The following is a 13137-nucleotide window of genomic DNA, read 5'->3' on the forward strand; positions in this document are numbered from 1 at the left end:
AGAAAGTAAAATAATACATGTATCTGATTTTGATGGCATAGTATGTGAATATAAGGGATTCAAAATATTTAATTATACCCCAATTATTCTCAAAAAGGAACATTTTAACCTTTTTTTCTAAAGGATTTAAATTTGTAGCAACTAATTATGGTGATATAGCTAACACTTGTTTATTTCAAATTTTACCTTAGGAAATTTAATTTAGAAATGTTGTATAAAAATTCTAATACAGAAGAAAAACATCTGAAAGGGTTGCATAGAAAAAGTACAAATTAAACCCTGAACCAGACCCAGTAAGCTAATCCTATCCAAAGAAATTTGAGGATACATGATTTTTTTTTATTTCTTTTTAACAGGAAAAATGGGGTCAGCTGTGTTATTAATGGCAGTAGCAGCTTCCTCAGTGATGTGTGCAGGATTCTGACAACAGAGGGGAATTTTTTTCCATTCTCTCTCTCTCTCTCTCACAAGAGAGAGTTTTTGTTGCCCACTAAGGGGACCCAAAACAGCCACAGTTGACATAGCTAAACTCCAATTCCATAGATGTTGTAGGTGCTACACCAATGATACCCGGGGTAAAAGATGAGTGGCTTGAGGTACAAATAAATGGCCACAGCAGAGTCAGCCAACTGCAGTGGAGGCAAAATGACTGAGAATAGACAAGTCATAGATGTGTATCAAAGGGTAAACAATCAGGAAAAAAACTTGGGCCCAAGTAATGGCAGGCAGAAAGAAAGAAATGTTTATTCAAATCAACACCAACAGCAGCAAAAAAACTGGTATGGCAGAGGAGGTCCAGGAAAGAACTGGAACAGGAAGGAACAATTTTGGAAGACAAGGTACAGTCAATTTTAAAATTATTAATTTTATCTAGTAAAGAATTGACTAAAGAGGGCTGTTGTGTGCTAAGTAAAGGCTGGAAATTTGCTCCAGCTCAAAGAGCTGTCAAATTGGTCATGATTAATGAAATAAGAAACGGTCAGAAAATTGAATTTAAATGTATTATTTGGAGTGCAAATGCAAAGCAATGTTGATTTTTATAGACCTAGCTGTTCTAATCTGCCCTTAATAAAAGAATTAGAAATGTTTTTAAATACATACGAGTCACAGATGTTGGAAATGCTAGACAATGAAGTATAAATACTACAATTTAACTAAAAAAGAATGTTTGGATGCATTAGTTAAAAATGATGAGATACTGGTCTTCAAAGCTGACAAAGGTAGTGCTATAGTTTTGTTGGATAGAAATGTTTATGAACAAAACATGAAAGAAATGTTGATAGATGTGAATTTTTATAACATTGTGAATACAAAAGTAGTAAATAAAGGATATTCCCTTACTGATTCCTGTACAGAAGAATGGTTCTACACAGGAAGAATTGATGAGAAAACGAAAAGAAATTTAACCAATACTAATCCAAAAATACGTAGGATCTTTGGGATCCTAGTTGCCCTTTCCTGTTGCTAACCTCAATACAATGTCTTTTTGTTGTTTTACACACCTTAACTCTTCACATGAGCTCAAACAGGAACTGGCAGCTGTAGTGTTAAAAATAGTGAAGATATACAAGCAGAGCAAAAAGCTCAATGAACTGTTCGATGCTGCTTTGACCATAAATTGTGCAAAGTTTATTCACAAAGTACAAAACCTTAGTGTTTGCGCCTTGCTAAATAAGGCTTCATCACAGATAAAAGAACTAGAGTTAAGAGGCTTATATAACTTTGAAAACCATGCGACTAACCTGGAATGCAGTTGTAATTAACCTGCTTTCCACTTTAAAAGACAGTGTAACAAAACAGTGTTAAAAAGACAATAACTTCTAAAACAGTGAAAAACAATGAAAAATGTTAAAAAAATTTATACATAAAAAATGTACACATCTACTAATTAAAACTTAAGTTATTGTTAAAACGGTTTATAACTTTTCTGCTCTCATTTTTGCAATACAATTCATAACTAATATCATTCAGTCCTAGTTTCTTCATAGCATCTATAGCTGCCATTGCAACTTTTTTCTTCCAAAATAATTCACTGCTCCCACCTCGTCCTGTAGTGGAAACTTTGTCAACAATAAAAAAAAATAAGAATCTTTTACAAGGGTATATCTGTATAATGTGTTTGAAGGCTTTTGTTGCCTAATGTCATAATCATGCTCCTATATTCTATCCTTGAGCATTCTGTTAGTTTTTCCTACATAGAAGGTGGGCAGGATGTGCAGGAAGCTGAATACACTACCATTCTGGGTGGGTACAGCTACATGTTCCTGGACGTAATGTTTTTTTCATAATTCTATAGTGTAACAAAAGGGCCATCACTTATGCATTTACAGTATTTACACAATCCACACTTTTTTGGACTGTCTTCCCATTTTCTAAATTGCTGTGACTACTCTCAAAAATAGTTTTAAGATTTTTGCCTCTACTGAATGCTATCTAAGTTTGTAAGCCCAGGATCTGTTTTATTTCAGGAGAACACGTCATTCCACATTTCATTCATCATTCTTTTTAATATTAGGCCCAGATGGTTGCACAGAATCAACATAGCACCTCTTTTGTCTAAATTACTGTCACTTGTACACTTGGTTACAACTTCCCCTTGAGTAGTAGTGGTGTTTAGTATAGGTGTAAATTGCGTGTTGATGTAAAAGTATTTCTTTCAATGAATCTACTAATGAATCTGGGTACCCTCATTCTGAAAACATATAGCATAGTTTGTCTAGTTCTGTAGTAAATGTTGCATCAGCTGAAACCAATCTTGAAAGGCACACCATTTCACCAAGTTTCTTTTCCGATTTAAAAAAAAAAAAAATAGAGGATTACTCAACATTTTGTTAAAGAAAGGTGAACAAAATACTGTACTGCGCACCCATTCGGCCAAAACAAGTTAGCATATGTTGGGGGCACATCTTGCCCCCATAGCTACCACTGTTGTCTGGTGGGAATATTCAGCATCAAAATAAATGTAATTGTTTTCCAGCATCAATTCCAAAACTTCTAGTAGCATATAAACATTGGTGCCATTTTTGGTGATGTCTGACCGCAGCATTTTATGGAACTGCTGCAAGCCAATGTTGTGCAGTATGACACTGAATAAATTTACTACATCAGTGATGAAAGATATTTTCATCAAATGGAGTGGTGTGTAAAATTTGTAACAGATGCCACAAGTCCAGTAGGATGCATCTCCCCTTTTCTACATACCTTTTGTATTAACATCCACTTACTTATAGCGCCAAAAAGTTCCATTTCTGACCTAGCTGCTGATACAGTGGATCTTAGTGGGAGGGGGGGGTGTCATGGGGGTCCTTGTGTACTTTGGGTGTACCAAAGATAGATAGTGTTACTGGTTTGTCCACTGGAGTATGCATTCTGTGTGTATTGGCAAAAAACATATAGTTAAATTCAGTTGTCTAATACAAAGTTTGAAATGTATCAATACATGCAATAATGTCTGCTTTAATGTGGGAACAAACTTAAACCCTTAAACAATGAAACATGTTTGTCCTGAAGGTTTATACAAGTGTAATTAAATACTTTAAACCCATCTTGGACAATCCTATTACATGGCAAATCATAGTATATCATGTTCATATCAATAAATGTCCAACTCAAGTTTTTCTTTGTTTTTCCCTTTCTTTATACTTCTAAGAATTGGGGGAGCTGTTTTGTTGGTTCCAAAAAGGAGGACTTTGCAACATAATTCTAAATTGATGGTCTCCAGTCAGAGGTGGGTTCATAATTTTGAAAATTGCCAAAAAATATACAGACATACCCTTTTATGTAAAAATTATAAAAGATTCTTATTTTGGTGCTTGCATATCACAACCAGGTTCCAGAACTATCCTCATTCTTCATGTTATGGAGAAAGGAGAGTCTGTGCAGGGGTTGGTATGTTACTAAGTAGCTCTGTCAGATTGGGGGCAGACTGTATTGTGATTTTAAACAAACTGACTTTTACGAACACAGCTCTTATTTTATATGGCTGGATGTTAATAAATGCTTCCTCTATGTTCCTTCACAGCAAGTTGGAAACTGTATGACAAACGTGCATTTAATCTTGTGTTTTTTTTTTTTTTACTTTAATATAACTGCTGGACTCGTTGGAAATAGTTCATGGAACAGCATTCCTGTGTAATTCACAATGCTACTGCCAGCTTCATCAGGGCAAGGCCTTTTTACAGTCCTCATTCTCCAGTTTAGCAATGTCTCAGGTCATTATCAAAACCCCTTCTTATTTTTATCTATTCTGTTACAAATTTGGAAACTAAGCAGGCCAAGAGTGAACTGGTACACTGAGTGATATTTCAATGCAGTCTTTCAATGGTGATTAATATAAAGTGACTTGAATCATTTAACCTGTAAAGTGTTCGTTTCTTTAACACAAGCTCATAAATTGTGACAGATCACCTCCCCTTTTCAAGAGGCTTTCCACTGTCTGAATTTTTCTCCTGGGTCGGTAGCGGCAGTAACTCTGAATTCCAGAACAGTAAAATATCACAACCAGGTTACTAATCTGTCAACATTCATGACATTAAAGACCATGAGTTATTAGTCCATTATTTCAAAAATTATGACAGATTGGGAACCTGGTTGCGATAATACGCAAGTACCCTTAATATATATCTATATATATACATATATATATACACATATATACATATATATATATACATATATATATATATACACATACATATATATATATATATATATATACATACATACATACACACTTTTTTTTTTTTTTTTTTTACAAAGAAGTTTCCACTACAGGACAGGGTGGGAACAGTGAATTACTTTTGGAAGAAAAAGAATTGAAATGGCAACTACAGTTAGATGCTATGAAGAAACCAGGACTGAATGATAAATTAGCCATCAACTGTGTTGTAAAAAGGAGTAGAAAAGTTGTAAACAATATTTTTAACAACTTAAGTTTTAATTTGTAGAGATGAACATATTTTATACACATACATATACGTATAAAACATTTTAGAATTTTATTGTTTTTCATTGTTGTATGATCTGTTATTGTCTTTTAACACTGTTTTGTTACACTATTTTTTTTTTTTTTTTTAAGTGGAAGGCAGGTTAATTGCAACTCCATTCTAGGTTGGTTACATGGTTTTTCAAAGTTATACAAGACTCTATTAAGGATAGTTCTTTTGTATCTAAGGATGCCTCTTTTAGCAAGGTGAAACCTCCAAGATTTTGTACGTTGTGAATAAACTTTGCTCAATTTATGGTCAAAGCAGTAGTATAGTTTGTTAAGCTTTTTGCTCTGCTTGTATATCTTCAGGATTTAACACTACAACTGCTGGGTCCTGATTGAGCTTGCTAGAGGAGTTAAGGTGTGTTTTTTTCCTTTTAGAAGTGTTTTAGTATTATTGTATTTCTACAAAAATCTAGAAATCTAAGGCACTAACTCATTAAACTTTTCATCCCCTTCTAATACTTCACTTTATTGTAGTAAACTACTATACCTACTTCTAATTAGCACAACCAAATTTCCATTCCATCTCTAACACTTAAACTTGCTCATCCCCTTTAATACTCGACGCCAGTGTATTTCTTAAATTATTCCTACCTATCATATACACCACCCTATCTGTAAATTCTCAATATATGTTTGTGAATATCTATATAAATTTTATTATACTAATTACTGTGGTGTATGTATATATATATATATATATATATATATATATATATATATATATATATATATATATATATATATATACTATATATATATATATATATATATATATATATATATATATATATCATACACTAACTGCATTATAAAATTTGTTACCTTGTAGCTTTTCTCCCTGGGCCTCCTCTGAAAAACAGCACTTGTGCCCAGTCAAGCTTTCCTGGTAAGCAAATCTCAATAAAAAAAATAAAATAAAAAAAATAAAATAAATGACTTCTTATATAAAGTTTGTTCACCACAAATATTAGGTACATTTTATTCCTCACCACAAGAGGAAGCCACATTCCCACTCCCAAACAAACAGAATATAGTATAACATTACAAACTAGCACTAAAGGAGAATTTCACATCCATACTGTGGTAGAGCTGCATAGAAGGTCATCCTCCACTTGTGGACCTCAGTGCTGATCTATCATGATACTGGCTGGGCTGGCACAGTTTCCCTTGCTCTCTACAGGGATTTCCAGTGATGGTATCTTCGTGTAAAGAAAATAATAGTTTTCTGTAGGCATGCATACAATATTTTTTACTTTTCAGGAAGTTCAACTCAGAACGAATGTTCTGAGCCAGTACAGCAATCCTAAATGTGAACACTTAACACCTTACAAAAACAAACAAAAAAATGCAACATTGAGCTTAGAACTTTCTAGTAACAATTTAGCAGTGGTACTTAAGTGTTCTTTATCCTAACAGTGTGATATCTTAAAATCTATGCACAATAAAAATGGATATTCAGATAAAACAGAGTACTTTTGGTGAAGATAACAAAACATTTGTGTCTTGAGCTTCTTAATGCCAGCAAACAATCCATAATCATTTTTTAAGTTTTTGAATGGACTCTGAAAATGCTGGAAAACATTTGTGGAGTGAAACAGAGGTTGTAGTTCTCATGCCAGTTTCAAGCACAATGTATATGCCATATTAAAAATGAAATAAATGTCTGCAGTGAACTGAAAATACTAACATCTACAGGAGGTATGCTGTGAAATAAAATTAACTATGAAAGCCAGAAAATACTCTGCGTCTTCACCTATACAAAAATAATTTCACATCATCTTGCACCGACTGTTTTAGTACTACAACATGCGTCTTCTGATGGATTACCCATCCTTAGACAGTGAAGGAGCAAGACATTATATAAAGCCTGCAATTTATTTTTCTGCATAGAATATCCCCTCATGTACACACACACTGCAAAGCTAACTATTCACTTAAACAGTGATCAAGTGATGGGATTGACATTCACTGTTACTAATGTCTACCTCCAAAAAAACTCCTGTTACCTTCACACTTCCTCAAAACATGTACTTCTTCCAACTTGGTCCATCTCAGATGTTCTAGTATACTCTTATCCCACAAATGAAACAATACTGATTGTCTTTATTCACTCCTTCTCCATTTGTTGTGTTAAATTTAAATTAAAAAGGTGGATCACTGCTCAGTTTCAAAGTAAGTAAATACAGTATACCACACAAATGCCTCTCCTGCATGTATTGTCTGTTAACCCTGTCCCCATATTTACATTTTTGGCACTTTTTTTGTTTTACATTAAACCTACTGTAATTCATTCCCACTCTGATAGTACAAATCTGTTGTAGAACTAAAACATGTACTTAAACTGGTCAGCATGGACATCTCTTGTACCTAGGTAACTAATAAGGCAGGAAAAGGAAGGAGACTAAACACTATTTAGAAGCATTTCAGCACATTAATCCATTAATTCAGTATAGGGGAATCATTAGTACATAAATTAGATTAATAAATTACTTAACACTAAACTGTTCCGAGGATGGTAAAGATTTCATTTTAAGGGTCTATAGTATATTTTTGAAAGTTTCAAACATCAAACACCATATGGTCGACACCATATGAGTGATGTTTGAAATTTCGAAAATATAAAAAAAAAAAAAATAAAACACTATACTTACTTAAACGCTGTAGGCAGGGGGACAAGTCCCCCTGCACTCCTCATGTGGGGGGCTGCACCCCCCACACTACTTATATATTCCTACTCCAAGATCGCACTGCATTGGAGTAAAGGGAAAATATTCCCTACAGCAATTTCAGTGTTACGCGTGCAACATTTCGACCAATCTGGTTCGCTCAATACGCGTTCGCTGGTTACAGTTTTCAATCACGTGATAGGGACCCCATTTTAAACCCTTAACTTTTATAAATTCAAAATAAAAAATGTGGGAAACAGCTGTAAGCACCAACACTTCTGGCATCCACTCTAAAGGATCAACAGTCTAATTTAAGCTCATTCATTCTTTTAATAAAACAAAGAATTTTGTCAGAAAATTAAAAGTCTATTAAATAACTAAAGCCCATGTGATTTAGCCTGATTAACAAAAATGAAAATTGTTATTCAATCAATAATGAAGGCAAATGAAGTACTGACACTAGCACTTAAAGTAAATGAAAATTCAGTACAAGAACTAATGGACAGTTTCCATCACTTCTGCATAGGTCTCCTTGCACTGCCAACAAGGTTACATCATGCAATGAAATAGACACTAGTAGTTCTTCATAGGAAAATGGCAACTTGGATTTTAGGATGGATTTTTCACCTGACAAGTTTCAGGTCTATTCATCTTCAAGACAGAGAGGAAATTAGAAGTCACGGGGAAGGAGCAAAGTACAAAGCAGAGGACTAGGACATCAGAATTTCTGTATTTAATCTCAGTACTTTTGAACTAACAGATGCGCACCTTTCAGCGTTAAGCAATGTTTTTTCTTTTACTCCAGCATAACAAGCAGACTTAGCAAGTACATTAATTGACTTATGGATTATACATTAAAGCATTGAATTTGCATTACCTTTTGAAAGACATTGGGACATTTTTCTTATTTATGTTAATAATTCTATTAAAATATAAGAAAAAATGCATCTTTAATCCAAATTTAGTTGGTACTTAAGTTTTCCAAGATTCGTGTGAAACAAATTTTAGAAAAATGTTTTCTTAAACAACCACCTTTTAAATGGTACAGTTTGATTTACAGTGAAAAACCGACTTTAACAGAACTACAGAATTGTAATTTTATTCGAATAATGAAGGCCAATAAGGGATGTGGCCTGGTGTTGATAGACAATGAATATATTAACAAATGAATATACTATTGGCTGATGTCATTTTATTGTGTTTGAGGTTTAAAACAATAGATGATAGCTTGTTAAACGTAATGAATCAAAACTATATTTTTTTTACTGTATGGAGTTTTCGTAGTAGAACATTCAAAACTAGGTAAACCAATTTTAAAATACCAAAAGGTTAAAAAAAATTGAATCCACCTTTTAGTTCAAGAGTGATGGCTACCACTGTTTATTTTGATACTTGGTTAAATTCAGTGGCACAAAATAATGAGTTACACCTGAACGATTCTTGGATATATTAACAAACTAAATACATGTAAATATTACATTGGATATTGAATATTTCTACACCTCAATTTCTAAAGAAATAGTTTCTAACAAAGTCGATACCTATTTAATTACACTGGGTTTAGCAACACAATTACTAATAATGTGCTTATCGGGTCATTAGTACATTTTTTTATATATATTTGAACAGATTTTCCAACAAATAATGGGTGTAGCAATGAGTGCCAGGATGGCACCTGTCCTTGCAAGTTTAGTGTTAAGCTGGTGGGAACAAAATTTGTTAAAAATAATTGGTTTAAGGGCGTCTTCTTATACAGAATTTGCACCAATTTGTTTGCGATTTGGAAATTTTTTTCCATGCAGGAAGTCAGAGTACTGGCTTTCTTAAATTCATGTTAAGTGAGATCAATAAAACAGTGTATTTTTTTTAGATTTGAACATTTCAAAAAACATTACTGATAAGAAATTTCATAGTAACAATTATAAGAAAACCAACCCTGTGTTGTGTAAATATGTATTTATGAAGGTTAGACTCTTATTTAATGTAATTAGACTGAGTTGCTTGGTAAGTGACAAAACATTTTGATGAAGAAATGTTCTTATTTGAAAACTTGTTTTTTCGGAGGTTATTCTATTGAGAAAATTTTTAAAAAAAAAGTGAAATCAAAAATAACAAATTCTGGTTTTCAGACAATTTTATTTACTACCTTTAAACCAACATTTAAAAATGAAGTGGTAGATTCTATTGGGTTGTTTCCTATTCTAGTTAGCAGGGACATAAACACTGAAGTTATTGTTGATAATTAGAAAATAACAGGAAAGTAAGATTTAGTTTCTGCTCTAGGAAACTATCTAAAATTTGTTTACAAAAAAGGACATACAACAAAGACTTCTAGGAAGGGAAAGCAGCAAGACACCAAGGAGCACTACCAAAATAAGTACTTACCCAGGTTATGAATACAAGTTATGTAGATTTATAAACACTAGTTTTAGTGTAAGAATTAGCCATACCATTAGAGAAATCTTTAATAAGGATAAATACACTTGCAATTCAACTGGGGCAGTTTATTTAGAAACTCTCACGTATGTCAGAGGATGTAATGTCGGGAACGCTGCTAGAAAACCCTTGCAGCTGATGTGTGAACATTGATTATTATTAAAAAATAGAAGATGCCTTGGCAAAACTTTTACAAGTTTGTAAAGACTTCAGAAAATACTTTTTGTATTATTAGGTAACTTTAACAACAAGCTGAAAGTAAAATGGCAGCTATCTTTAGTTGCTGACAAAATTCCTGGATTTAAAGTATAAACATCAAATGTTTATTAAAATCAACCATATGCTTACTATTGGTTTGACAAGGCATTCATTCACATCTAATAGTTATTTTTAAAATATGGTGAGATATTTGTAAGCATACCACTTCAAAAAATAAATAAATAAGGTGCCTTGTATAGGAGTCAGATGATTGACACATGACTTTGTTTAATACAATAAAGAACTTTATCAGAACATTTCAAGAATCAAGGAGTATTTAAATTATATTCTGTGTGCAATATTTAGTTTTTAGTGCTTTTCATTTTTGTAATTTGGTTGTTTGCTTAGCAGTATTACTGTGGTTAGTTCAAATTTGATTATTTGAAATGTGCTACAATCATAAGCTGGTGGCACAGTAAAGATGGCCAGTAATGGAATTTATGGTTATCTGCTGCAGTACAGATCGCCTTCCCTTTTCAGTGTTTTTGCCAAATACAATACTGGTCACATGCCCCTTTTCAGTGTTTTAGCCAAATACTGGTCAAATGCCCATTTTATCAGAAGTCAAGACTGTCTGATCCTGTAACATTTGTCAATCATTATCAACATCAGCAGTATAACAAAAGCCCATTTTCAGTATGCCAGTTAAGTTTTGTATAAGATGTGTAATTTATAATACCTCTGCGAGATGCATCACACGCATGAAAGATGGTATCCAACAAGTCTTCTTCACAAATCAAGCTTACGTCAGCAGAGTCCTGTACCATATTTGGAAGAACTGGTTTAACTGTTAAAAATATAAACAAGCGAGTTAATTTTACAGAGACTGTGTAATATTCACATCAATATCAACGCTACATTATTAAAAGTAAATATGCAAAATACTGAGGATGAAACAAGGCAGCAGGAAGGTACAGCAGTAACCTCATGAGAGAAATCACTTAAATCTTGATGTCAGACGTTTAATATTTTCCTTTACAACGAAGTGTATGACTTCTCCACTCTACTACATGTGCATGTAACAGAAAAACTGTTACTTGAATTAAGTCACTTTAAATACATTTTCTGCACAACTCTCATACCCATCCTATGATCAGACAGTTTTCTTTTGTTTGTAACCATGGTGGGAAGTTTGTACAAATGCACCATACGGACCTCACTAATTCAAAAGCACATAACTTACTTTTCTCATTTAAAAGCACAATCCATTTTTTTGCAGTTTCTAATTTTCTGGATTTAAGAATATTTCTGTGTGTGTCACTTCCATTCTATTTAAGATTCACAAAAGAATCCAAGTACTGTCAAACAATAGCCCTGTAAACGTCAGATCCTGTTGGGTTAACTCTGGAGTACATTTTAAGAATGGTATCATAGGCATCTTGAAGAACCACTAAAATACATCCTTATCCTTTCACCTTACAGCTGTTAAACTTTTGAGAAGCAATGTAAAATTTTCAAACAGTAACCCTGCACTGCGTGTGAATAAGTTACACCAAAACCAGCAGTCCACAGATACAAGGTTAATGCAATTCTTTACAAGATATTACTCATCATTCCTGTCTAAATTTTCTTCCAAATATTTAAAAAGTTGAGACACCTACTCCATTATGTTGTTTGAGAAAAGGAATCACTTATGCAATGAAGATTAATCAGCATGGACTATATTATTGTGAATAAAACTGTTGCAGAATGCAGCACAAAGACAGCAGCAAACAGAAGGAAAAAGTTGCAATTAATAATTTAGTCAGTGCTGTACCAGAGATGCATCAAAAAACAGCTCCTGATGGGAAATATAGCAAAAGAAGAGACTTAACAGAAACAAGATGTTACTCTGCTGTGCAGTATTGGCTTGTGACTTCAAAGCAGGTGGGGATGTAAGGAATAAATGTATGGATGTGGCTGATTGGAATGTGGTGTGGCTCTGTTACAGCAGGTCAGTGACATTACCTATGATCAAACAGATGGGGTCATTAATTTTTACCTGCAGACTGCTCAACATACACACCCTATGTTACAGTCACTGTACCGACAATATACATTTCATATGTCTGACTAAAAGCAACAAAGTTGATCATAGGTGAACTGGAGCCCTAGACAAAAGGCTTTGAGGTTTCACCTGTTGCACACTAAAGATGAATGCAAAGATGCACAAATCCAGGTCAGGAGTAGTGCCTGTTTTTCTTTCTGTTCAGATACTTACCTTCTCTGCACTGCTCTGTTGTGAGATGGACAAAAGTAAATTACAAATAGACAAAGGCTTATATTGCATAGCTGAGGGTCCAGGAGAAGAGCACAGGATAAAACCCACACACAAACAATACATATAGACTCCACATGGAAGTAATTGCAGCTAAACTCTCAGAGAGCCAAGTGCGGTTAGATTGCAGCACTACTTAATGTGGCACACTGCCCGTGATCAGCTGCTGTCACACACATCCTGCCCAGGCAGCCACAGACAGACACTTATTGAATACAATGCTGATGTCGCCCACTGACAAAGTAAATAACAATGGCCAACTTGCTGTTCTTAGACAGAGGAATTTATCTCCTCAGATCACAACTATCAGAACACAGTGTGGGCCCTCCTACTCACACACACCATCACATCTGTCTGAACCTTCTATCTCCAAGACTAAGAAAAAAAAATATTGATGTACAAAGAACCAAATCAAGGACAAATATTGGCTTTATAAACATACAGACTGGAGAGAACCACACACTTTGCATTAGTGTGCATTTTTTGAAGGCTATGAAGTCAAACTCAAAAATGTCTGCCACTATTAC

General features: G+C 33.8%; 1 protein-coding gene across 6 annotated transcripts in view; it reads right to left on the reverse strand.

Annotated features, from left to right (window-relative positions):
• The window catches only part of IRAG2 (inositol 1,4,5-triphosphate receptor associated 2), a 1240358-nt gene that overhangs the window by 1058816 nt on the left and 168405 nt on the right, over positions 1 to 13137 (reverse strand). For all 6 annotated transcript variants that reach the window (XM_044087670.1, XM_044087672.1, XM_044087673.1 and 3 more), the window contains exon 4: positions 11033 to 11140. In XM_044087670.1, the coding sequence (XP_043943605.1) occupies positions 11033 to 11140 (108 nt within the window). The remainder of the gene's footprint in view (positions 1 to 11032; positions 11141 to 13137) is intronic.

The sequence above is a fragment of the Protopterus annectens genome, chromosome 11.part0, assembly GCF_019279795.1.
Source record: "Protopterus annectens isolate FY-2018-M chromosome 11.part0, PAN1.0, whole genome shotgun sequence".
Classification (NCBI taxonomy): domain Eukaryota; kingdom Metazoa; phylum Chordata; order Ceratodontiformes; family Protopteridae; genus Protopterus; species Protopterus annectens.